Here is a 27694-nt window from a genome sequence, read left to right on the forward strand (position 1 = left end):
GATTAAAAAGCTTGTTTTGACCAAATATTTACCAGATAGACACAGTTGTTGTTAGTTTAATCAACTTTACATTGAATGAAATTGATGTGTGAAAATGTTCCCTTTTGTCTGAATTGTTTACTTTCGCAATTTTGTTATTAATTTATATTGCCTTTAAAAATAACAAAATTTTTGCATAATTTAATATTTTTGATCAATTATTCATTAGTTGAAGCCTTTTCCCCAAATACTTTTTTACTTTTCACTTTTATTTTTTGCAAAAATATGAAGTAGTGCTACTCTTATATGAGTACAATGTTTGGGTACTCTACTCTCCTCTGCCACTTTGTGATCTTTGTACAATGTTGCTTCTGTATTGGTCAAAAATAAGAGATCTCAGTAAACTTCTTTAGGTCAAAGGTTGGGTTTTATGTGAGGGTGACATAGTAAATTAGGCTGAAAACAAATGCACTTGGGAAAAAAACCAACTTATCTTTTATGGTATATTAGCACGTTGTACGATTTGTTCAGTCCAATTTTTTTTAGACTGTGACGTTGCGTCCTTCCTCTGTGTCTCCACAAAACTGATGTCACGCATGGATAAGTGCAGTTCAGAGACTGAAAGGGAGGAGAAGTGATCCAAGGCGCGCATGAAAGCCGGTCGCAGATTGATTCTTCTTCTGGTTTATTACGCGCATAAAGAAGCTCTAAAAGGGAGCTGTGTAAACTTTTATTTACCATTATATGTTAGTTTTCCTCTCACTCTTTTTGGTGCACCTGCCCTGCTGTCACAGCGGTCCATCCGTCTCCTCACCGCGGGTTCTGGAGTTGGGCTTCCCAGCTGCTGCGCAGGAGAGCTCCCCCGCGAAACCTGGATGGACATGGGATACGTCAGAACCGCCGCAGCTTTGAGCTTGTTCACCTGAAAGAGGCTCTGCAGATTTAAAAGACGCGTTTGAAACGACAGATAGCGCTCCAAAGGGGGGGACCTTTGGTAAATATCTGGATCTAAAGAATCTCCGAGAGGGACTTAATATTTTAAACGCAAGTTTTGTTTATTTTTTTGATGGTGGAAGGATGATTTCCTCCAGCTGCTTCAAACTGCTCGCCGTCATCTTCTGCTGCTCATCACTCACAGCTGGTAAGATATTGAATACAACTGTGGAGAAAAAAAATGTAGCGTGAATATTGGGCAGTTTGATTCATTTCAGTGAATGATTGCATCACTTCTGTTTGTTTTTCTGTTTGACTCAACTCTTTAAGAAAGCGCTGAATATGAATCGTTTTATACTGCTATAAATGGGGTCCAACTTTTATGGGTTATTTTTTAAAAATATGAGTACAGAAAACAGCTTGCACCCACATTTTAGGACTTTGTGTTTGGATGTTGAAGTTCTGGCATCATCCGCTAGAGGCAGTATTGTCCCTGTGAAGTTCCTTAAAAAGTTGAGTCGTAAAAATCAATTGAACCTGGCAGGTAAATTAGGAGATTTCTTTCTGGAAACTTAAGAGTGATTTCATGGACAAATCTGTTTTTCCTAGATTTTCTCAAGACTTTGCTCTTTGTTTCACTTTTGAGGAAAGACAGTTTATTCCAGGAATTGTTATCTCTGAGTGAGGAAGACAACATTGCAAGTTTTCCTCTCTCTTTTTTTCTGTTTGTGAAATGAGCTTCATTGTTTGAGAGCAGCTCCCGCAAATGACACGGAGCAGAAAACATGGATGTTCCTCCACCTTGTGTCAGGTCGATACACACTAAGGCTTCCAAATAAACAACCCACCCAAACAAAGGAAACACTGTTCCCATTCTTACCCTTCGCCTCCCTCCCACTCACACACACTTTGAGCATATGAAGCTTTTGTTAGCTGTGTTTTTAAGTAGATTTCCTTCACTGTCCACGCACAAAGCGTGGGAAAGACGCACGCAGGAAACGGATGCAGCGACAAGAGGCGGCTTGGAATTGTTCTGGCTAGTAAAGGTCACGGAAATGTGACACGCTACCTGAGCACAAAAAATGTCTTCCCGTAGCTTCTTGAGATGATTTTTAAATATCTCAAACCTGATGCACAAGACAATGGCAGAAAGGAAGCAGGGGGCATTGTGTCTTTGAGGAGCAGCCGACTGGTAGAGTCATTAGTCATTTTATAAGGGACAATCTGCTGATGTGTGGAACAGGTTTGCTGAAGGACATAAAATTGTGACGAGTTACTCTTAACTCAACAAAATAAAAGGTTCAGAATGCTTTTTTACCATTTTCTGAGTTATGCAGAGAAGCAATGACCACATAAATAAAAGGCAAAAAGGATTTAAAAATGACTTTTAACAAAGAAACTCGACAAATCTCAACAAAACAAATAGTACAACAAAAACCTAAAAGTTGTAGGAGTGAAATCTTATTTAGAAGTTTTAAAACATGGATGAAATCCAAAGAAATACACAAAAATTAAATATAATAACAATAAATTAAAAAAACACAGTTCATAAAAGCTGGAAATTATGTTTAACATATATTTAAACCAGATAAATACCTTTACTTGGCAACATTAGGCAGATAAATGTAGTATAAGATTGATTAAATTTAAGTACGTTTATTCCAATCAAATGTGTTGTTAAATATTTTCTTCCATAAAAATTTGAACGTTTTGTGATTCCCAAAACAAATGTAGCTCAAGGTAAGACAGGTAAAATAAGAATGTTTGCATTAAAATTTTAATTTTTATTTAGTGATCTGGGTTTGAAAAGAGAAAATTATAAGTCATTCAACTCTGCATCCCCAAGACAAGCCTGTAGCTTCATAACTCACAGATGTTGAATAAATTATAGGTACAACTGGGTGTTTTCACGGTAACAATGGAAGAAAATGTTATGTTAATTAAATATGTTCCCAAAGGTAGTTTGTAAAAGGAAAATAAAATAGGACCAAAATCCTGAGGGACACCATAACTCATTGTAACAAGAGATGAGAATGTGTTGCTTAATTTATATAAATTAAAATTGATCTAGCAAATAATTTTTCCAGAATAAGTCTGAAAATGTAGCATTAGTTGCTGATGAGTTTTGTGTGGAATCACTGAGGTACAACTGAGTGTCATCAGCGTAACAACTGATACAAATATAATATGGTAAGAAAAGCTGAATCGAACCTAAATCTGTAACAAGAGATGAGAATGTGTTGCTTATGCTCTATAAATTAGAATTGATCTTATTATTTTCTCAGAATAAGTTTGAAAATGTAGCATTAGTTACTGATCTGTTTTAAAGTAAATTACGTGAGGTATAACTGAGTGTCTTCAGCGTAACAATTCATGCAAATATAAACTTTACTGCTAATATTGTGAAAATGAAGCTCAGATTAGGCACCTGTAAATCAAATTAAACTGAAACTAAAGCAGAGCCCTGGTGAACACCATAGTTCCCTGCAGCAACAGTTGAAGATCTGCTTTTGAAAGATTCACATTTGAACTGGAATGAAGTAGAATCTGTTAGATAACTGTGAATTGAACACGTTCAGAGGGCTACTTTCAATTCAATGACTCATGTTGGCATAAAAACACTTTTCAGTCAATTATGGAGCCTAAAGAACAAAGTTAGCTAATTTGTTAATACTTAACTTTGAAGTTGCTTCAGGTTGAATCTTTCAGCAGTTAAACTCTTCTTCCTGCAAGAGGAAAAATTCTTCTAATTTCATAAATAAGCTTTGAGAATCATATTTTTTTATATATAAATGTGGAGTCTTACATTGCTCTCTCATTTATTGCATTTCCTTCATACACGTAAAGCAGACTGTAAAATAGGAGGGACGAGAGGTCGGCCAAGCTCAGCAGGGGCTCTTTGCTCGCTGGCGATGCATCTCACTGCACAGACTGACGCATCGGCAAAAAAACAAAACAAAAAAACGACATAGATTGTCAAACAAGAAGAAGAAAAATCACTCCCCCCCAAGACGTCCTTCTTTACAAATTACTCTATATGTCTCTATTCTTATTTGACTATTAGAACATCTGGTCCATCTGGATGCATGCAGTGATATATTTTCCTTAAGTCCTGCAGGGAATTTTAATTTCATGGTGCTTCTGTCTAACTACCTGCCCTAATCACACGTTATGGAGCAGGAATTCTTTAGGTTTACTTATCTGGACTCCCATGCAGGAGACTCCTGGTTCTTGGCTCATCTCAGCTTTATATAACTTAGATTGGCCACCCATCTTGTCCAGATGTTCAGTTCTTTTGCTTTTCTTAGAGGAGTCAGAGGCATTTTGCCCCCAAATCTCCGCAGGCTAATAAATGACTAATAAAAAAGATGCTTGCAGTAACTGTTGTCATAACCTTGCAGTTGGCAGAAAAGGAGAAGAGGTTAAGAAGTCTGCTTGTGAAAGAGAACTGCAGGACAAATGTTTCTTATTATGGCAGGTGGCTGTAGTGGAGATAGGGCTGGGATTTTAGGAAATATAAATCCACTTTTGTAGCATTTAAATCAAATTTTTCTCCTTCTCAATTGGGAATGTGTGATATATACTGTAGAAGTGATAGAAATGTGGCCTATGATAGAGATCTGTAACCACGGTAAAGCTTGTTGATGACGTAACCGGTTGGCAACAAAACAGAAGAAGCAGGAAGCAGCGAAAGGAAGAGCTTGTTAAAAAGGCAGATAAAGAAAGAAAATATAAATTATCTGAACCTAGCTCAGGTTTAACCTCCCGTGGTATTAGCGCAATGCTCAGATGGAGCGCGGCAGATGTCACAGTCAGACAGTGGGATATATAAATTTTATATAAATTATATCACAATATCCAGATCTGGAAAAAATGAAGAGCCCACTGCACTGAACCCCATTGAAAACATCCAAATATTGATTTCTGAACTCTTCCTGAATTAAAACATTAGTATTGTTGTTGCTAAATAAATATAAACTTGTTTTCTTTGCATTATTTGAGGTCTGAAAGCACTGCGTCGTTTTTGTTATTTAACTTTTTCCCAGTTAAATAAATAAACTAGTATTTATTTGTTCTGCAAATAAATACTAGTTCTATATTAGTACTAATACTAATACAAGTATTGCTTGGAATTTCAGAGACGTGTTGTCAGTAGTTCATAGAATAAAAGAACGATGTTCATTTTACTCAGACTCATACCCATAAAGAGTAAAACCAGAGAAATTTATAATTTTAAGTGGTCTCTTAATTTTTTCCAGAGCTGTATATTGTGATATGAATTTTATGACATTCCTATTTCAATATCGTTTATTGCCATGAAGGTTAAACAAGAGAACAATATCGTTGACTAGCATTGCCAAAAAAAAAACCACTAATAAAAGATAAATTCCCTTTTTCTCTGCCGGCTTTGTCATAATTTGTCGTAACAGGACAGGAAACCAGGAAGATGTGATGTATTTTCTGCAGAAGAAAAGGGAATTCCGTATATTATTTCCCGCACTCGAAGGGCAGAGTCTTGGGTTTTCCTGTTTGATTCAATGACTCTACAGTCACCTCTTACAGTAATACTGGTTTTTATTATGCAACAGCTGCTGCAGGCGATCACGCACGGTTCAAAATGGATGACTCGCTACCAGAGGTCTTTCCTGTCGCCTGACTTCTGTTTATGTAACACTTTGCCTTTACAAACACATTTTCTTTTGTTTTCCGTAACTTTTAAATCATTATTTTTCAATTTCTACATGAAATTTGTTAAACGTTTTGTTAAAAAAGAAAACATTTGAATTGTTACGCTGACGTTTTTGCAAAGTGATCCATGGTTGTATTTGTATTCAGGATAAAAGTATTACCAACCGTATTTTCTAACAAAGGAAAATGCTATTTACTACACAATATGTTCGTCTTTTTATAATAAAGTTTTTGTAATAAGATGAACCTTGTTTATCCAGAAACTTCACTGAAGAGAACGTACGTAAATTTTTGAATTTCAAGAAAGTTAAAGAAAAATCCCTCTAATTTTTCAGGCAAAAACCATTAAAGCAATCATATCTGACCTAAAAGAGGAAACATTTTCTCTAGCTTAATCGCAGACAAAGGTTATAAATCATTTTACATTGTGTTGATTTGGTTTCCACTACAATTACCACACATTTTTCCACATCTAATATTATTCAGCTGGTATATTCTTAGAGGCTTGAGCTGAAAATAACCCGTCCTCTTCCTCCTTAAGCCTGTTCTTTCCCTTTAATAGATGCTAATAGGAAACAGCTCCAGGGCCTTTGAACCATCAAAATAAGCACAAATTCTGGGATTCTTCAGAAAATATCCAGCAGGAATGCCTCACACAGCTGGTACAAGGGCTTAGGAGTGTCTGGATGCTTTGCAGGGTCAGAGCTGGACAGCGGCAGGTGGGAATTGTGGGAAAGACAACGATGAGATTTCTTTTTTTTGCTCTCTTGTCTTTATTTTCATGCCTGTGAGCCCTGCTGTTTCATCCATCTGTATTTCATTACTGAGCAAAAGGGGCAGAAATTATCTCAGTTTAAGAGGACGGGATGCCCAATTTTCACATCGTTTTTCCAATGGCGGGTTTTGATTTTCAAAATATAACTCAGTCTTGTTTATTTAAGTTCATAACAGCAGCGTCAAACTCATTTTCATTTTGGTCCATATCAAGATCTGAAAGTTCTTAAAGGGCCGGTGGCCCAGAATGTATCGATAAAATCCCTTAAACTGTAAAAATATCAATAAATAGATGCTTTAATGCAGTAAATATTTCTTAAAATTAAATAATATTGAAAAATTTTTCAGTCCCTCCAGGATTTTGTGATTGTTTCTGTGTTGTGAACAATTAGTCGCAGACAGAGGAGGCAGAGCACCCAAAATTATACTTAGGTAAGAGTAGAGATACTAAAACATAATTTTACTCAAGTAAAAGTAAAAAATAGCCGACCAGAAAATTACTTTATGAGTAAAATAGTATTTGATAAAAAGTTTATTCAAATACTGAGTAACTGATCAAATTAATCCTTTATTATTTAAAAATTACATCATCAAACAGAACAAAATATAAAATGAAGTGGAAATTTTAGTATTTTAAGGCCATAAATGACAATAATTAATATAAGCAACAAAAAACAAAAAATCAGGCAAAATAATTTTTTCCAAATCAGTTTCTGTCAAAATAAAAGTTATGAAACTTTAACAAGAAGTGCAGCTGTGTCTCTATGTCTGGTGAATTTTTGGTTAAAACATGTTTGTTTTTCAATTATTGTGAACAGAATCCAGAAATTTTACTCAAGTAAGAGTAGAAATACTTCAAAATAAAATTACTCAAGTAAAAGTAAAAAGTACAAAAATACTCCTAAAAGTAAATTTTTTTCAAAAAAGTTACTCAAATAAATGTAATTGAGTAAATATAACTAGTTACTACACAACTCTTGTCATTATGCAAAAGAGGTAAGAGGAACGCCGCCGTTGAATTTAAGTGCTAAGAAATCAGTTTTACCACAGCTCTGATCAGATTGGACCAATATTTGTAATAAGAAACATGGTAATGGCAGTATCATGCTGCGGTCAGAGGAGTATTTTCTCCACTGTGTAACTGTAACAAAAGTATTTCTCCAAAGCGTTGACTCGGGGAGGCTGAATACATACATTTCCATCTTTCACTTTTATCTCTCTTACTAAAGAACCAAAGAAAACCAAGTACAACATTTCCTCCACTTCACAACACCTTGTAGTTTCTATCAAGTAAAATCCCAATAAACCGTTTGGGGTCACAAAATGGGAAATGGTTCAATGGGTCGGTATGGAGACACTAAGAGCAGAAAATCTCTGATGTAGTTAAAATTATGTGGTGAAGCAACATGACAGCGAGTGAGAGAAAAAGCCCTCCCAGTCTGCTCAGCCTTAAACAATAAAACAATGATGTTGTAGTATTTGGTTAGGAAGTGGATATTAAGTACCAGTGCCAACGCTGGCTCATTCTTAGCACAACAGCTGTTCCAAATAATAGGAAAATACTTGGCCAGCGTGCAGAGTGTGTGTATTCCTAAACGCTTTGTGCTTGTCAGGGTTTCCAGGTGCATATGTGCTCACACATGCATGTCCATCAGCTTGGGTTTATGTGACTTCATTGTTTAGCCCTCCCCAAAGACGGTCACATTTGAAGGATAGAGTTGATAAAGTTTGTATTCTGGGCTGCGTGTCAGTCTGTTCAGGGATTTTCTGAAAAGAAGGAAACCACATCAGGCTCTGTGGTCGCTCCTGAACATCAGGGGGAATCACACAGCGCTTCCTCTGTTAGAGAGACCTCTCAACAGACTCTGCAAAGAGAGATTTTATTATTATTATTATTATTACCAAAGAACGAGGTGCAACAAGTATACAAAGAACATTAGACCATATAGAAGTAGCAACAACAGCCAGCGGTTATTATAGCATGGTGACCATCAGTTGACGTTAGATAATACACTGAAAATAGTTAAATACGTTCAAACTCACGAAACAGGATTTCTTCTATTGAATTTACATTTGTGGGTAAAAACTTTGCTAAAAATACAATCAAATTCATTAAAAACCCCAATTTTTTTCTTCTTTTCTTGAGCAATTGTGGAGGATAATATAATTACAACGTATAACAATATCTTTATGTATATTATTGATTATAAACCAACTGACATTTTTGGGGAAAAATGGGCAAGATTTGAAAAATTTATACAATTTTTGAATTTACAAAATTTTCAAAATGTATAATTCTTTCCAGAATTTGTAAAATTTTAAATTTATTTAAAAAAAAATTTGATACATTTTTCTAATTTAGAAATGTGGGAAATTGTATTCAAAAATTTTTTAAAAATAAAATAAAATAAAAATTACCTGAATTTATTTAATATATACAGAATTTAAAAATTATAATTTTTTTCTCCATTTTTAAATTGGAAAAAACTATCAAAATGTATTAAAATTTCATAAAAATATATTTTTAAAATATATAAATTTTTCAAGATTTATAAATTGGAAAAATATAAATTTTTTCAATTTACATTTTTAATATTACCTGACCAGTATAAAATAACATACAGAGCAGTAACAACGTGCTTCTGAAATATTTTGAGCTTTTTGTGGAGGTGATTTGAAACATATTTCACCTACAGGACAAACAGCGAATGGAAGACGAGGAAGAGAGAATCAAACATTCAGAACACAAAGTCCAAATAAAAAAAAGAATCTGGTTGACTCATGCAGCAGCTTTCTGACTGTCCAAGCAGCTGCTCGCTCCGGACCTCCATCCGATTCAACAACCTGCCCTCCTGTGCCGGAAACACGCAGCGGGCCGTCACTTTGCAGAGGCAGGGGCAGAACGGCACAGAAAGAAAGAAACCCAAAGCATAGCAATGCGGTGAATCATGGGAATTTCCACCGGTGTTTTGCATTCCTAGCGAGAAATAGTGACTGAGACACATCATTACCGAGGGACTGTAAATGCTGAGCTGTGTGTGTTTATGTGTCTTTGCAGGACAAGCGGACAGGGAACCTAAAATCCGCCCCTCTGATAATCCACTGGTTCTTCATAAGGGAAACTCGTTGAACCTCACTTGCAGGTATGCAGTGCAACACACCAGTGATGGTGAAGTTTACACTTCCCCAAAGATGCAAGAGTTCTTAACAATATTCATAACATAAATAATAATTAACCGGATTTACGCTGCAAAAACACAAAAATTTACCACTTACTATTGGTCTAGTTTCTAGTGCAAATATCTTAGTACACTTGAAATAAGAAGAAACTAACTTAAACGTAACTTTTCAGCAACGTATGAGCTTGTTTTAAATCAATAATTCCTCATTATTGATGAAAAAGTACTTTTTCCACTACCAGATTATTTCACTTGTAACATGAGAAATATGTTAAAATCCTAGTATTTTTAAAATACTAAAATACGTCACAGTGGTGCAGTTGGTAGAGCTGTTGCCTTGCAGCAAGAAGGTCCTGGGTTCGATTCCCGGCCCGGGGTCTTTCTGCATGGAGTTTGCATGTTCTCCCTGTGCATGGTGGGTTCTCTCCGGGTTCTCCGGCTTCCTCCCACAGTCCAAAAACATGACTGTCAGGTTAATTGGTTTCTCTAAATTCTCCCTAGGTGTGAGTGTGTGTGTGAATGGTTGTGTGTCCTGTATGTCTCTGTGTTGCCCTGCGACAGACTGGCGACCTGTCCAGGGTGACCCCGCCTCTCGCCTGGAACGTAGCTGGAGAGGAACCAGCAACCCTCCTGACCCCATTAGGGACAAGGGTGAACAGAAAATGGATGGATGGATGGATAAAATACGTCGTATGTCTTGTTGAAAATGTCTTGTTAGTTTTGTCGTATTTTTATTAAGATAATTACACTAAACTTGGCCAAAAATACTTGGTGAGATTTTATGTTTTTGCAGTGTATGGTCTTAAACAACTTGACATAATAAATATTTCATAGAAGAAATATTAAAGAAATGAATATTTATTATGAAACTTTATCAATTTTTATGCATCTGTTGGTATTTTTGTGGATTTGGTTTTGAAGACGTGACCATTAATGGCTAAATGCTATCGCCATACAAAACCAGAGAAATCCAGTTGACATTTATCTAGTTTTTGATTTGTTTTTATAGCAAGACCCAATAGAGGGTTCAAAAATGCAATTTTCTTGCTTTTATGTCTTAAATGAGGCTGCAGACCAGAGGAAAAACAAACATTCACAGCAAAACGGGGAGAGTGTTTGACAGGAACCAGTGGTGGTGGTCCAAATTTATCGGCCTCTTGCTATTTCCTTTAGCGCTGCTGGGACCCAAGTGTGCTACATTCACATTTATAAAGTATTTGGGGCATTACATCATTTCGCAGGATTGCAAAGAATGCAGAGAAACTACAGTAGTGGCTATCTAATGTGACGCTTCCCTACAAGGCGATCTATGGCGAGCTTCTCGGAGGCCTGCGTTGTTTTCTGTCACTGGATGAGAACTAAAGGTTGGTTAAACCAAAATGTCTGCAGGCAAAGGCTACGGCATACTTGACATGTTTGATGTTCCTCTGGGATCGCTTTAATGAGAGTTTTAAAATGGGTTCTGCGTGGAAAGAATGTGTTAGCTGAGCACATCTTTCAAGAGAAACATGTTCCCATGTGAAAGTTCAAGGTATCGGATGACTCGAGATTAACTCCAAATAAACTCAGGATGAACATCAGGGCAGAAAATCCCCAAAGGGGGGGAAGCAGCCGCTGTCGTCCTGAAGGCCGTTTGCCAGCTGTGACACTTTAACTAAAAATAGTTCTGAAATATGCAGAGTTGGTAAATATGATCATCTGCGCCGCTCTCTCTTTCTTTCTTTTTTTCAGAGGTCATGGCATCTTACAATGGATCCCTGCAAATCGATTGATCCAATCGGAGGAGGGTGTTAATGTGGAAAAGTGTGACTCCAAGCATCATTCGCACTGCAGCAGACTCACAATTACACACTTAACGGCCAACGACACGGGGACGTATACCTGCAAATACTCCAACTCTGGCTCAGAGCATTCCACCTCAGTTTACATCTATGTGAAAGGTGAGAAAAGAGGAAACACTCCTGACAAAATGTTGACCCAATGCATGCCTCCAATGTTTTTAAAACCTGATTTAAGAACTGGTCCTGCTAGATACTTAAATTAATCACTCAGAGCAACACCCAGCTATATTTTTATGAGAGAATAACGTTATAAAATGATATAAAAATCAAAAAAAAAATCTTTTACTCACCTTTCCCCCTTTACAAATATTATGCATCAAATGTTTTTTGCATTTTTTTATTAAAGCAAATACAGATAAGACCTTAACAATCAAAGCAGTTTAGACTTTTTTTTTCCACCAAAATGTCAAGAATTGATTTTTTGCATGTTAAGTTTTTTCTGTGCAGATTTAAGAAAAAGTGATCACACTGCAAAAACACAAACTCTCACCAAGTATGTTGGTCTAGTTTCTAGTGCAAACATCTTATTACACTTGAAATAAAACAAAACTAACATAAAAATAACTTTTCAGCAAAACATGGGAGCTTGTTTTAAATAATCCTTTATACTGTTGAAAAAGTACTTGTTCCACTGGGAGATTATTTCATTTATAAATAGACATTTTACCCTTTTTATAAGTGGAATAATTATTTTTCATCAAAATCAAGAAATTATTGACTTAAAACAATCACCTATATATTGCTGAAACGTTATTTATAAGTTAGTTTTGTTTGGTAAGATTTTTGTATTTCTGAAGTGCAAAAAGTAGATTATCTTTATTTATGCATATGCAAATTAGTAGATTTAACGTACCTAACAAACATCTTTATCTAGAGTGGCAAAAAAAAAAGAAAAAAAAAAACTTTCAAGGGATTTCAGCTCCAGAAAATGAAATAAAAACATCTAATTTTAAAGGTTGGTGTTTTCAACGATGTATTTTCAATAGAAATTGCATAAAAAGTGCTGAAAGAACACAGATTGATCTATTTAGTTAAAAAAAACTTTTAAAAAATTCATTAAAAAATTATATTCACTCCAAAATAAACAACCTGGACAACTTCTGTGTCATCAACGTCAAAGTAATTCAAAAGTAAGATTTATATCTACAAAAATTATTCAGTAAAGCAAGAGGGTTGAGATGCATAACAAAACTAATAATTCTCCAAGCATGTTAGAAAGTGAGACAAAGTGGAGAAATATATTTGACGAAATGGTTTTATCTAAAATAAAAGTCATCTAAAATATATCCTACAACACTATTAAATCTGGATTTGTAGAAACAGGGAAAACATTGTTCCTCAGAAAACCTGCCAAGAAATACCAGACCAGCAAAACACTCAGACAAGCCAGAGAGGGTTAGACATCAACCTGAGAGATAACCAGGAGGTCAAAGGTCATTCCAAATGAGCTGCAAAACGTCAGAGTGTCAGTCAAAGCTGCAAACCTGTTTTTTATTTAAAAAATGGTCCCAGATTCAAGAAGAAAACATTAAAAAAGATGAAAAAAATATTTCAGAAAAGTACTGGCAGATAATTTCACCTAAAAGATATTACCTCATGATCTAAATGAAATTATCTGCCAATAGACCAAGTAATTAAAATAAAAAAATCAATATTAAGTAATTATTGAATATGAAGGAGTTTCTACATCTTGTTGAAAAGTTAGTTTTGTTTTATTTCAGCTGCACTAAGATGTTTGCACTAAAAACTAGATAAAAAATACTCTGTTAGATTTCAAACATTTTGAAAGAAAATGACCCAAATCCTGTTCTTTTATCAAGAATAAATGTATTTAATTGAACCAAATCATTCTTTAAACTTGATGTTGATTAAAACAGCTAACATACAAAATCCTTTTTAAGTTTTGGATCCACAATGATCATACGGAATGTTTTATTTGCTTTATTTTTTCCTTTTTTAATTAGTTTAGACTCATTGATTTTGACTAAAAGGTTTGGACACCTATGCTCTAAATATAGAGATAAAAACTTCAAAAACACTAACTTCTACCAAGTATTTTGAATCTAGTTTCAAGTTTAAATGTCTTAGTGCAACCGAAATAAGACAAAACTACAAACAAAAGGTTCCCATAATATTAGGCATCAAAATGTCTTTTGCATTTCTTCTTAAAAGCAAATATTTATCAGTCCTTGTGAAACAAAGCAACTATTTTTTTTACCTTTTTCAACATATTCAGATCCCAAATTTAGCAGTTGTTGATAATCTTTGGTGCCGAATAGCTTAAATATTAATGCACACCAGAAGCACTTGTAGCTATATAGAGTTGTGCATATCCTCCATTTGTCTGGTAGTCTGCAGCCTCTTCCATCGGTTATTCCTCTGGTTTCCTTAGAGAAACAGAGAGAACGGGAGCAGTTTGTGCTGTGGTTTCTCCTGGAGGTTAAAGGGTGAGCCTGATTGCACAGGAAGCTCTGGTCATTGACTGATTTCCTGCTCCTGCTACTGTTTTCCAAAGTCTTCCCTAAAGCATTGCATCACACCGGTTGCAGTTCCCGTGCTCTTCAAACGGAGCCTGAGCTGAAACTCCAAAGCTAAGAAGTTTATATAAATACAAAGTTCTTAGATTTGAGTCCAAGAAATGGTTTGCGTTCGAATGAAGCTGGATACTCTTCATTTCCTTTCCTGTTGCTCTGGGAAAGTGGTTTCCACTCTGCCCGTGTTTAGTCTGGCAAACTATTTTCAAAGCTCCTCAGTTGTTTTTTAGATTAGGATACACGCTTGTTTCTCAGATAAAAGTCCCTTCATCACGCCAATAATGCTTGACCTCACACCGATCGCAGACTGTTTGAGTTCCCACCGTTGTAGTTTGATGCCTGGCTGCCCAGCAGGCGCTAAGCTAAGAGCTCCTCCTGGGCTCTGCAGCCTTATCTGGGCAGAATTAACTAATCGGTTCATCTCTGCGTTGAATTCCTGGACTTTGTCCTTTTTCAGCTCAGGCCGTCCAGCTGGGAGGCTCGGGCAATAATAAAAATATGTGCCAATGTTGGAGCGTCATGGGAAGTTGGAGACAATCCCAACTGAGTCTGAGTGAAGTTTGGCTGCACAGAGTTTATTTCTAAAGGAGGGATGGACAGAAACCTGAAATACAAATGGATAAAGTTAGAGGAGCATCAAGTGTTCCTAACACTTTCAACAATAATGTGATAAATATATTGATTATGACAGGCCTCTATTTTTAATTTAGATTTTATGATGCATAAATTAATGCAAATGTTTTAAAAAAAAGAAATTATAAAATTTTAAGTGGCTTTCTAATAACGCAAGATTATTCTTTGTTTCATTATGTCTGTTTCTCTCTTTTCTTGTCTTTCTTTTTTTCTTTCTCTCTGTTTTTTTATCTCTTTCTTCCTTTCCTTCAGTCTTTCTTTCTACTCCTGCTTTGTTTCTTTTTCTGCTTCCTTTAGTTCTACAATTCTTTCTTTCTCTTTCTTTTTTCTTCCTTCCTTCTTTTTCCTGTTTTCTTTTGCTTTTCCTTTCTTTCTTTCTTTTGTTCCATTCTTATTTGTTTTTCATTCTTTGTGTTTTTATGTTTGTCTGTCTGTCTGGACTCTTTATGTTTACTCTTTATTCTGTAATTATCTGCCATAGTTTCAAATTAAATTTGTGTTTTTAATATTTCATAATAAATTTAAAGGACTGAAACATCTGGAAGGTTTAGTCTGGAGAGAAAACATTGTTTTTATATATATATAAGAATCTTGGTCTGTTTTTCAATGGCTTCTTCTGCTACATATTTTCATATATGATTCTAACTTTGGTGGTTTTTTCCTTTCACAGACCCTAAACAGCCGTTTGTTGAGCCTCACCCTACACCTCTGATCCTGAGCATTTTCGGACGTGAAACCTCCCTCGTCGTGCCATGCAGGACCACCTCACCTGATGCTGTTGTACGCCTGACAGCGGTAAGAAACGTTCGCACTTCTTCTGCTTGTGAGGTTAAATAGTTGTGAGCGATCATGTGAAACTCTGAAAAATCACGCAGTGCATCATCTGAGAAAACAGAACTGTTGTTAATTTAACAGCAGGGAGTCTGTATTTATCATCTGTGGAGGGTCTCCATCATGAATGAAACTGGTTCCCACACTTTATGCGTGGTCAACATGTTTTTACTCAAGTAAAAGAAAATGAAGCCATTTAAAGAACTTACAAGAGTATAAAAGTATTTGGTAAAAAAGTGGCTCTTGTTCTGCAAAAACACTAAATTTAAGTTTTTTTTTGTCTAGTTTATTCTGCAAATATTTTAGTGGACTTGAAGTAAGACAAAACTAGCTGACAAGTAACTTTGTAGCAAGAAATATAACCTTGTTTTACGTCAATAATTCCTTCAAATTTATGGAACAGTTCTAGTTTCATTGGCAGATTATTTCCCTTACAATAATAAATTTTTCCCATGTCATAAATTATATAATCTGCAAATGGATCTAGTACTTTTTCATCAGTATTAAGGAATTATTGACTTAAAATAAACTCTTATTTCTTTGTGAAATTAAACTTGTAAGAAATATTTTTGCACAAGAAACATTTAAACCAAACAAATATGATAAAATATTGTTTTTGCAGTGTGATAAAATATTCAGAATTTACAATTTAGAAATTACATCATCAAATGGACCAACATATAATGTTATGTGGAAATATAACCTTATATATATTTATATATATGGTTATATATAACCTTATATATATTTATATATATGGTTATATATAACCTTATATATATTTATATATATGGTTATATATAACCTTATATATATTTATATATATATAACCTTATATATAAATATATATATATATATAACCTTATATATATTTATATATAACAAAACCTGCAGGTGTGTGTCTTTATCAAAACATGTTTGTTCTAAACATTTATTAAAGGGATGTTTGTTCTTTTTAACTAAATTTAAAAAGTACAGCACAGTAAAAAAATAATCCTAAAAGTGATTTTTTTTCCAAAGCCTTGCTGCAGTAAATGAGCAAGCGCCGCTGCGGTAAACAGAGTCGTGTTGTCTGCTTCCTGTGAGGACAGGAAGGTGCTCCAGGAGCTCTCATCTGCAGAAATAGACCCTGGGACCAAATTTAGCCTCGTATCTTGTTTAAGCATCAGGAAATGTAACAGAAAAGAAACAGCACAAAGCTCAGGAAATGGCAGGTATAAAACATTTAACGATATCCATTCATTATTTCATCTAAAGTTTATCACATCAGAATCTAATGGCACAGATTGTACAAACTTCCTGTTTTTATTACGACTATGACATTGTTCCTTCCTTCCTTCCTGGCCTCCTTACTTCCTTCTCATCCTCTGCCTCTTGTCCCAACCCAACGCTTGTCTCCTGACCTGGGAACAAACAGGAGCAGGCACGTACAGCGTTTTCAGACTCTGTGCTCCACTTGCATGGATGATTGCAGAGGTCACGCTCAGTAATTAGATGCTCACTGTAGCAGATGTTAGACCCCAGGTGATCTTAGCAAAGCAGAAGTTGCATATTAAATGAAGTTGAAAGCTTTTCTCTGCAGTCAGTGATGTTTACCAGACATATTTTTCACGTCTTTATATGTCCATTTGTGTCCGTGCTGCTTCTAAAAAAAAACCCCCACAAGCACTTAAAAAGCCACTTTTTTGCCAATAAGTTAATGTTTTTTGGTGTCTGAAAAATGAGCCATGTCAAAAACCTTCCTATTAAGTTGCACTGCACCGTTACCTAGCAACCCTAGCGGAATTCTGCCCGTTACCTAGCAACCCCAGCATATTTGGCCATCTAATTTTACCACATTGTTTGCTGGAAAGAAACCACTTGCTGCATTCTTGTTGGTTGTGCAGGAGGCTCTACTAAGCCTTTTCAAAGATGTGCGGTTGTATAATTGCGCATGTGTTTGCAGCCATTTTCATGTGCAAGCGTAGGGTTTTGGGGGCGTGGCCTGCATCAGCTCATGTTATTTCATAGCATTTTATTATGAAAGGAGCTCAAAATAGGCAAAACTGATGAGACTAAAATTTCATCATCCAAGAATGATTTTATGATAAAAATGTAACGAGTATGTTTTGTGCATCCTATAGCGCTTCAGTAGCCCGTTCAAAACAGCATAAAAGGTGGCCTTCAGAAATGTTTAAAACAAATGACCTTGCCTTTATCACTACAGGATCCAACGCTTTCAAGAGAAACGGCTAAAGAGAAGGTGTGGGATCCCAAAGTGGGGTTCAAGATTCCTTATACTTACTACAATCTGCTCACCTGTAGCACTGAGGTCGGTGGGATCCAGTTCCAGTCCTCCTACATCCCACGTAGATTCTGTAAGTTAAAATTTTATTCTGAAATTTGCAGAAAATGTAACATTTACTAACATATTTTCCTCCGTTCTCCAGCTAAAGATGTAAATGATTTAAAAGTCACACCAGATCGTGTCAAAGTGTTGGTTGGCAGCACACTTGTCCTTAACTGCAGCGGGGAGACCAGCCTAAACGGAAGAATAAGATTCACCTGGGATTTCCCAAGGCTTAAAGTAAGCAAGACCTGGCTTTATAAAAGTGACAGTCAAAACATACAGTAATGATATTTGTGATCCTTTTTTCCCTCCAGGAAAATCGAAACCATATGACCAAAGCCAATCTGACACGTGGTCGTTTTATCCAAATGAGCAAGACTTTGGTGTTGCCAAACATAACAATGGAAGACAGAGGAGTGTATCTCTGCAAAGCTACGACTGATGCAGAAACATACCACAACGCTTCAGCAAGAGTAACTGTCTATGGTAAGCACGATGTAACAGGGGTTCTTCTGTAATGATATGAGAATAATCTGAATATTATCCGTGTTGGAGTGGGTTTCTGTTTTATTTACAATGTCTCTTCTGCTGCAGAGCATCCATTCCTCAACATATCTCATAAACACAGCAATAGCGGCATTGTGGTTGTCCGAGAGGATACAAAGAAGATTGTGTTGGAGCCCAAAGTCAAAGCGTTGCCACTGCCGGACATGGTTTCATGGTAAGTTACAGTTTACAAGAAAACAAGTGGAACGAGGTTTCCTGGTCAGACGAGAACACGGTTTGACATTACATGCAAGTTCTTTGTATCTGAAAACTAACTGTTCGTCTATGGTGAAACATGGTGTAGGCAGCATCATGCTGTGGGAAAGTGTTTTGTCATCCATGAACCAGAAAAAGACTTGAAACTGGGGAAACAAAATGGAAAAATGTCTTGTTATAAGTAAAACAATCTGCGAATGGAACTAGTACTTTAAAAAAAAAAAATATGTTAAATAATAATTTACTTAAAACAAGCTCCTTTATCTTGCTAAAAAGTTACTGATAAGTTAGTTTTGTCTTATCTCACATTTAGTAGGATGATTTGCACTGGACCAAAGATACCTGGTTAGATTTTGTTTTGCTGCAGTGAGAGCATGTTGATGATCTCCTACACTGCAAAAACACAAAATCGAGTATTTTTGTTCTAGTGCAAATCATCTTAGTAAACTTGAAATAATATGCAGCAAACTAAGTTAGTTTACTAAAGTGAGTTAGTAAGCCAACATAATGGAGATAACAAGTTGGTAAACTTGCAAACTAACAGGTCAGTTTACTAAACTTAAGTAACTAAGTCAACTTAGTAAGCTAACTTAGTTTAATAACTTGTAAATTTACAATCTGGCTCAGATTGTAAGTTAGTTTTGTCTTATTTCAAGAGTAGTAAGATAGACCAAAATACTTTGTTTACTAAAGTGAGTTAGTAAGCCAACTTAGTTCACTAACTTGGAAACTAATTTAGCTTCCAAGTTAGCAAAACTAAGTTATTTTTGTCTTATTTCTAGAGCAGTAAAATAGCTGCACTTGAAACCAAAATACTTTGTAAGATTTTGTGTTTTGCAGTGTATGCAACTACATTAAAAAAAAAATCTGCTTCAATCGCAATAAAAATAAATGATTCAATCATCATGACTACATTTTTTTCTCCCTCCAAATCTCAGGCACAAAGACGGCGTTGGCATTTTTAAGAACTCAACCTGCTACAAGATGTCCGGCAACAGCTTGTCCATCCTTGATCTGAAGCAGAGGCACTCTGGGGTTTACACCGTAACCGTGGGCAGCCGGGGCGTGTTCAAGAATCTGAGCTACACTCTGATCGTTGAAGGTAGGCCAGCGCTGCGCTGCGCTCTGAGGTGATGCAGACTGAGGCCCAGCTGCTCTGGACGGCAGGTAGCAGCTCCAGAATGAGAGGAATTTGGGGGCTTGTTGTTTCCAGCGCTGGATTGACGTAGCTGGGGCAGCTGCTGTTGATTACTGAGGCTCTTCTGAAGGGGCTTGGGGCGGCGTGTAAATGGCCAGAGCGCTATTGTGCTGCGTGCATGTGCATACACAGACAGAAACAAAATGTTCCATCCAACAAGTACAAGGACCTGGATTTCAGTGTTTTGGTGACTTTATGAGTGATGCTGATGGCCGTTAACACTTGAGGCTGTAAATATTTTGGGCCTGTTGCGGGTAGTTTGCTTTCTATAGAGAGCAGAGAGGCACTGCTTGCCATGGTGGGGGAGAGAGGGTGCAAACATTTCTATTGGCTCCTTTAAAGTTTTCTGAGAAATCCCGATGGCGTGCCAAAAAGTGGAAAAATTGGACCCCTTCTGGCGTGTGTAATCTTTATTTATGATCCTTGGCTGTTAGGCTTTGTGCCAGTTTTAGTTATTGGAATGACAAAAAAAGAAGTGCTCAGACAGAAATAAACAAAAGTAAATAAATATTTCTGGCAACGATTAGAGAACTATGTGGGTTTTGATTGAAGTTATGAACGACTTAGACTTAGACTTAGACAGACTTTATTGTCATTTTGTATGTACAGGGGTGTATACATAACAAAATTTTGTTAACGAGCTGTGGATGCTCCTTTACACAGTTTAATCTATTGATTGAATAAAAATTGGTACATTCTGGGGTTTTTTAACCACTTAAGCCTTTTCTTTGCAAAACAGCAACACATTTAAATACGCAAATAAACAATTCAGTTTCTGTTTTATGATTAAAAAAGTTAAATATTTTATTAAACTGCAATAAAGTAGCATTCCTTTGGTGAAGACTTGATCATTTGTAGCAAAAGATGGATCTCCATCTAAAAAATACTTCCAATATACTTTCTGCATCAATACAGTTCAGGGCTGATCTGGTGATTATTTATCAATTAACTGATTAATAATTTGATAGCAAAAGGTGCTTAATATATGTTTATTTGGTTTTGTTTTTTTCTTTTACAAAATTTGAACTGGGAAAATCTATAATTTTGCCACTTGAGGAGTTTTGGGTAAAACATATTTAAACGCAAAAGTTTTTGTATCCTAAACGCAAAATTTATATATTTTTCGTACAATTTTTGGTTTAAAACTGGTCTTAGTATATTGATTGTTTTCAGCAAATGTGCTTTTTGTGAGTCTATGTACTAATGATTGATTGATTACTAAATTATGTTATTTTATTGATCGATTGATGTGTATTCTCTTTATTTTATTTATTTATATTCAGTCATAGATGAACTACTTTCATCACTCTTACATTTTTATATATATAAAATAAATTTTATCACATTGGTCATATTTGTATTATTAACATTTAACATCCTGGATGCAGTAGATTCTCATTTAATAAGCATTTTCCCCTTGGGGATGAATAAAGTATATTCTTCTCTCCTCTAATCAAAATGAATCACGATTAATCGTGATTAATCCTATTAATCATTTCAGCCCTGCAGCTTTGTGAATATTTAGGAATTGCTGAGTGATCTGGACAACCTCCTCAGTTGTCACAAGTATCTTGATCTGTTGCTCGTTTCACGGTTTAATCAATGACCAGAGCTTGAGGTCACAAAAAGGTCGCTCTCTGACCTCCAGCCCCGCGGATCTCCAGCCGTTCTACCATTCTTCTTCTGCAAAGTGTCTAAAGGACAATTGGACTCAAGGATGCCTTTTCCCCTCTCAGCTATCCATCATGATTGTTGTTTTTCATTAAAAGACATTATGGAATACCACAACCTGTTTTTCTCTCTATCCTCTCAGTTAAGCCGACTATTTCTGAGGCGGAGCTCTCCATCCAGGACGTGCAGCCCTACATGGCTGGCAAGCAGCATCAGCTGACCTGCACCGCCTTCGGCGTGCCGCTACCCAGCATCACCTGGCTGTGGCAGCCATGTCACACCAGCACAACAGTGAACAGCGAACAGTGAGTCACCATCTGGGCTTTGTTTTCAGTCACGGTCCTGTAGCTTCCCACTCGACAAAAACCTTACTGGAACATAAAACATCAAGTTCACAGACCAAATCAGTGTTCACTTTATCTTCAAGTCCCAAGTCTGAAACTTGGGATTTCAAGATCTTTCGAGTTTTCTCCCTAATCAACTGGTTCAGGATAGAAATGATGCTTTCTGACACAGATCCCCCCTCACTATGCACCGGCAATCCTGAGCTAACACGCTGCATTTTAAAGTAACAGTGTAGACAAATGAACAGAAATCAGATTAAGGACCCACTTTAAGAAGAACTCTCTACTAAACCTTTGTATTTCATTTAGACTAACAAGAATTTCATGTTTCTAAATTTCAGAAGAAAAGCTACATTTGTGCACAAACAATCATGATTCTCTTTTTTTTTTTCCCCACCAGGGGGTCTTTTTGTGGGCTCTAGTGTCCCTTATACAACAGTAGCCACAGGAAAGGGGGAAGGAGAGGGGGGAAGACATGTGGCAAATGTCATTGGGTCCGGGAATCGAACCCGCGACGGCCGTGTCGAGGACTGAGGGCCTCCAAGCTTGGGGCGCGCTAACCTCTACGCCACCGGAGCACGCCCCATGATTCTCTTTTTTTCATTATTTCTGAAAAAAATATTTATACTGAACTTTGAAAGAATATATGGGTTTTATCTTTAATTTAAGCTGTAATGAAAGAATGAACTAATTATGACCACCAGATTCACTACAAGCTAAACCAAGTATTAGGAAAGGCTTATTATAGGAAACTGAGTCACCATTCCGCCCTGGGCAGCCAATATTGCAACACATCCACTCTGATTCAGCTCAGTCTGTCCCCGAAGATGACAAATAAATCAAAACATGGAAACATCGAAGAACTTCCCTCTCCTTTCTGGTCAGTAGCTCCGTGGGCTGAATGAGAAACATGGGGGAAATATATTAAATCTCAGATTCCTGGAGCTGAACAGCGCTGAGTGACTTTGCACGAATGCCGGCCTGGAAGTGAACCCGCGAAAAGAATAAATATTAGGACATTTACTGAAGTCCTGGCTTGTTGGGGGTATCAGCAAACCTTGAAGTGCTAAAATCGGGAAAACAATGGGCCATTACGTTTGGCATATCAGCCTCAGACTGCGCTGACAAAAACAACAAAGCGGACTGAAGGAGACTAAATTATCTTTCATGCTAGATGATTTTAATCTGCAAGTTTTTACATGTTCTCCAAGAACAATGTGTGGTTTATGGATTTCAGATAAATCAAAGCTGAGGTCGAACAGAGTCTGTGTGCAGACCTAAGCATAATCGAGGCTGGCATCAGGAACAGTGGCTGCACTGTGGTGGCCAGTTAATGAGACGGAGGAACAACTGCAGCCTGGTGGGAGGCCAATTGCACAGAAATGTTTGTTTTATACAAGCGTCACACAACACAGAATATGTCACTGTAAATCCAAATTATGGCCCTTTGAGCTCATACCTCAATCTTAACGGGGACGTATTGTTCAAAGCCTCTTCCATTTGGATCCCTACTGCTTCTAAAAACAGTCACAGCACTTAAAAAAAAAAAAAAAAAAAAAAAGCAGCTGCATTTACGCAATAAGTGAATATTTTTTAGTGTCTGGAAAATGAGCTGTTTTTTGAAAGCCTTCTGAATGCAACTTCATAAATCAGCAGGCATTTCCCCGTTGCCTAGCAACCCCAGCAAAGTTCCGGAATGTTTGGTCAGCTGGTTTTATATGCATTCAAATGCAAATTTAAAAATATTGATCTCGAAGGGAAATTAAATGTTGTTGTAACTCAGACTAATTCAAATTTTTCAAAGAGTTATTGTAGGCAGGAAAGATCTTTTGTAGCAGTCTGTGTTACAACAAATTAGAGGAAGCCTCTGACAGAAGACTCTCTGTTTTACCCAGACATGCTCTGCCTGAAAAGACAAGTGTTTTGCTGTTGACTTGCCATCCAGAAACCACTTGCTACTTTTTTGTTGGTTGTGCAGAAGGCTCTACTTCTGCTTTTCAAAGACGTATGGTTGCATAATTGCGCATCTGTTTGCAGCCGTTTTCATGTGCAAATGTAAACATTGAATTGGTGGATGTAGCCAGGAGCAGTTTATTTGGGTTTAAAGTGAAAAGAGGCCCTAAAGCTGCTCATGGGCAGAACTAAAATCTCCTCATCTAAGAATTATTTTGTGAAAAAACTGTACGGAATAGGTTTTGTGTTGCCCCTAAACCCGCCCTAAACTGTTCAAGGAAGCATAATAGGTCACCTTTAATCTTTTGGCGAAAACGGGGGGGTTTAGAGGTGACGAGGGAGCCAAACATGAGGATGTCTTTATCACCAGGCTGAGGAGTTATCAGCTGTTCCCAGCTGACCGTCAAGGTTTAGGATCGGCCTTATCTCCTCAGTCCAGAGTGCAGTGATTCCTGTACGTGGCGGAGAACAGCCCTTCCTGTCGCTACTGCTGTTTCCTCCTCTCCTTTTTGCCTCATCAGGTTAATTGTTCACCACGAGCAGTGAGGGGTTTCAGGGATGAGGGCTAAGGGAGGTTGGCTCAAATCAAATTCTCAGACCTGGACTGTCCCAGATAGTTTTCTCTCAAAGGAGTGACAACACTCAGTTTAATGAGCTTCTTATCCTTTGCATTTTGGGTTGTAGCTCATAATCAGCGTTTTTATGTTTGACGGACACTGAAAATTATTTAAAAGTGTGGGAATGAGTGCTGTGGTTGAGCACAACCCACATAGGGAGGCCTTAGTCCTCAACGTGGCTGTCACAGGTTCGATTCCTGGCCTGGTGGCGTTTGCCACATGTCTCCCCCCTTCTCCCATTACCCACTTTGCTGTCAATTCACTATCATCATTCACTAAATGAAGGCCACTAGAGCCAATAAAACAAACAAAAAGCGTGGAAGGAAAATAATCACCACAAAGCAAAAGATTGTTGAATTTATCCATCACAGACAAAAGTGGCGAATTCAAAGTCCACAGCTCAAATTTAGTTGATAAAATTAAGATTTATATGATATTTTTCCTTTAATGAGTTGGAGACTTAGGGGAACCTTATGAAGAGATTTAAAAAGACTCTGTTGAGAGTCCAGTCTGTCTGTAATCCACCACATTGAAAACAAATTAATCTCCGTCAGTACAAGTCTCACTTTTCTCTACATTATCAGCCAGTGTTTTACTCCTGAGACTTAAACCTAGATGACATTATTCTGGCAGCACCTTTCATGCAATTTTAACTCTGTCCACTTAGTTTCCTCATAAGAACACTTTTTACCTAAACAATCGTTTCTAAGCTTATGGATATTTTGAACTGACTACGAACACATAAACAGCAGAAAATGTTGTGTAATTTATACTTTATGCTCACAAACAACAGCTGTGGTCTTGTTATTTCATCATTGCTCAATTTATCTTTCCTAATTCACTCATGTAGATAATCTTTGTTGCAAAACCCACATCAATATCACCAATGAGTATCCAGAGATCTTTTTTAAATAAACAAACCAAGTTTGATGTGCAATAGTTATTTTAACATTGCAGATTGGAAAGGTTTGAAAAACACAGAAAAGGTCAGTTATGTTTCAACTTTTCTTATTTCTCTAGAATATGATGATATTTCCTGCTTAGCATTCTGTTGATCTAATCTTTGCAGGATAAGTTTGCAGAAAATTACTGAAAATGCACCATAAAGAGTTTTAAAACTTCTTTTCTTTGCAGATGCATCTCCGACAATGACCCAGTCCCGGTGACGCTTAATGAACAAAGTGATTTCCACAACTTGATCACCAGTATAAATGTCAAGACAGAACTGGTTCAAGAAAAAAACAAGGTGTGTGCTAAATTATTCATTTCTAAACGGCTGATGATTAATTGGTTAATTTTGTAATCCTATGTGACAACAAACAACTAAATATCCTCTGTTTATCTTCATCTATGCACTTAAAGAGACATGATTTATTCCAGCAATACTCTGGAATACATGAGATACTTAGGCTTCTTTATTGCTATAGGCATAAAGAAGCCTCAGCCAACTTAAACACAAAATTTCAACACCCAGTGACAGTTTGAGAGAGAGAAAAATATCTTCAGACCTTAAAAATGCAGCAGAGAAAAAACTTGCACCGCTTCTAACATCTGACTGACATCTGAATGACTTTTTGCTGAGTTCAAACACAAATGCACAGAGCTGCCGTGCAAGTCCATCTGATTCAAATGAAGTCTGCACGCATTCAGTCCTACAGCTTGTGAAAAATCACACTCTGAAACACGTGTGCATTTCATTTATTTGGGACTTGGTTGTGTGTCAAACACAGAGGTGTAGATCCGTGCATTTGACCTCTAAACGGCAACGCCTGAGGCTAGCAGTCAGCTAACCTCATTGCAAAAACGCAAAATCTCACCAAGTATTTTTGGTCTAGTTTCTACTGACGACGCCTTATTGCACTTGAAATAAAACTTCAGAAAGATACTGGTGCTGGTTTAACTAAATAATTGCTTAATATTAATGAAAAAGTACAAGTTCCACTAGTGAAATGCTGGTTTTACCGCTGCCTGCGCTGTACAATGGCTGCTGGAATAGACAAGTGTTTTGTTGTTGACTTAAAATCCAGAACCTCTTGCTGCTTTCTTGTTGGTTGTGCAGGAGGCTCTACACTGTAAAACATTTAAAGGTGGATTAACTTGAACATGAAATTCCACCTGCTGCCTTTTAAATGCAATTTAAGTCAACAAGACAATTGGGCTCAGAAATTAACGTCCATGACGTTGATGTAGCAACAAGACACAATTTGTCTAAACACTGTTTTCAAGTTCTGATATATTTAATTGTTCATCAATTGTGAGTTTTCACTTAATTTTGCAATTTAAAGCAAATAAGTATTTTACATTCTGAAAAAAAAACTATCTTCACCCAGTTAAAGAGCCACATTTCTCTATTACTTTTACTCACAATATCAAGTTACAACTATTTATTTTACTTCAGAATAATTAAAATTCTTGCTTCAAATTGCATGAATAAAATTCCTGATCTGATAATGAATTTTATTAAACATCACAATGAATTCTGCTCAAAAACATTCAGTGTGAACAGGACAATATCCTCAAGCATTAAAATAAACATTTGCCTTAATAAAACACAAGAGTCAATGTAACGCACTTCCATCTCAGGATATAAAAACATGCCGCTAAGCATTCTCGGAAATAGTTCCCACTCCTGTTTCTTTCTTCTTTCCTAAAAATGTTAGTTTATTAAACTCTTGGAGGTTTGACAAAAGTTAACACAACTTATCACTGTAAATTTTATCGTTCACAAACTCACATATTTAGATTGAAAATCTTAAAATCACTAAATTTATTTGACTTAAAAGGTAGGAGATAGCAGACATGACTAAATGTGTCAAATAAATGTTTTACAGTGTAGTTCTGCTTTTCAAAGATGTAAGGTTGTATAATTAATTTAATTCTGAAATGAACTCAAAACAAGCAGAAACGATCAGATTGAAATCTCATCATCTACGAATGATTTTATTCAAAAATAAAAAGTAGAATGAACACGTTTTGTGTAACCAATCCTAACCTGTTCAAGGAAGAATAGGTCACCTTTAATTAACTGTAAATTTATCAAGTGCACAGGGCATCACTTCTAATATTTCCTTGACATAAATGGGGCGGCACAACTAATTTACACACGGTTGTGGCCTGGTATTTTATGAGGCTTAGGACTGAGGGTCAATGATAACAAGCCGCGGTTTAAAGAGCGAGGGATTTGTTGGCAGCAAATTCCTCTCTGTCAGCCCACATAAATCGTGCCGGCCCGTGAATAAGAACACAGTCGGGGCCGGGCCTCGGAGCGGCCCAGTGGAAAGACGAAGCTCGCCCAACTCCCAGTATGAGGGAAGACGTTGGCCTGGGGGGGGGAGGCATGCAGGTCACAGTGCGTCTGGTCAGGTCACCTCTTGAGGAGTGTGAATGTTTTCAATCTCAGGTTGCATCATGGAGGGTAACATAATAC

General features: G+C 36.7%; 1 protein-coding gene and 1 long non-coding RNA gene across 4 annotated transcripts in view; one reads left to right on the forward strand and one right to left on the reverse strand.

The window, feature by feature from the left end:
* Positions 1 to 597: 597 nt before the first annotated feature.
* The window catches only part of kdrl (kinase insert domain receptor like), a 56264-nt gene continuing 29167 nt past the window's right edge, over positions 598 to 27694 (forward strand). For both annotated transcript variants that reach the window (XM_044127338.1, XM_044127339.1), the window contains exons 1-11: positions 598 to 1120; positions 9434 to 9518; positions 11286 to 11494; positions 15233 to 15357; positions 17600 to 17750; positions 17823 to 17959; positions 18037 to 18208; positions 18317 to 18443; positions 19423 to 19586; positions 21496 to 21658; positions 25402 to 25513. In XM_044127338.1, coding sequence (XP_043983273.1) covers positions 1057 to 1120; positions 9434 to 9518; positions 11286 to 11494; positions 15233 to 15357; positions 17600 to 17750; positions 17823 to 17959; positions 18037 to 18208; positions 18317 to 18443; positions 19423 to 19586; positions 21496 to 21658; positions 25402 to 25513 — 1509 coding nt within the window. In that variant the 5' untranslated portion in view covers positions 598 to 1056. The remainder of the gene's footprint in view (positions 1121 to 9433; positions 9519 to 11285; positions 11495 to 15232; positions 15358 to 17599; positions 17751 to 17822; positions 17960 to 18036; positions 18209 to 18316; positions 18444 to 19422; positions 19587 to 21495; positions 21659 to 25401; positions 25514 to 27694) is intronic.
* Positions 16602 to 23696, reverse strand: LOC122837172. Of its 2 annotated transcripts, XR_006371717.1 has the most exons (4): positions 23157 to 23696; positions 17853 to 17914; positions 17692 to 17768; positions 16602 to 16796 (listed from the first exon to the last, which is right to left on the reverse strand). It is a non-coding gene; the product is annotated as an uncharacterized LOC122837172 (long non-coding RNA). The 2 variants fall into 2 exon arrangements; XR_006371716.1 differs by lacking the exon at positions 17853 to 17914 and having other exon boundaries at positions 17692 to 17748.

Source organism: Gambusia affinis, linkage group LG09 (assembly GCF_019740435.1).
Source record: "Gambusia affinis linkage group LG09, SWU_Gaff_1.0, whole genome shotgun sequence".
Taxonomy (NCBI): domain Eukaryota; kingdom Metazoa; phylum Chordata; class Actinopteri; order Cyprinodontiformes; family Poeciliidae; genus Gambusia; species Gambusia affinis.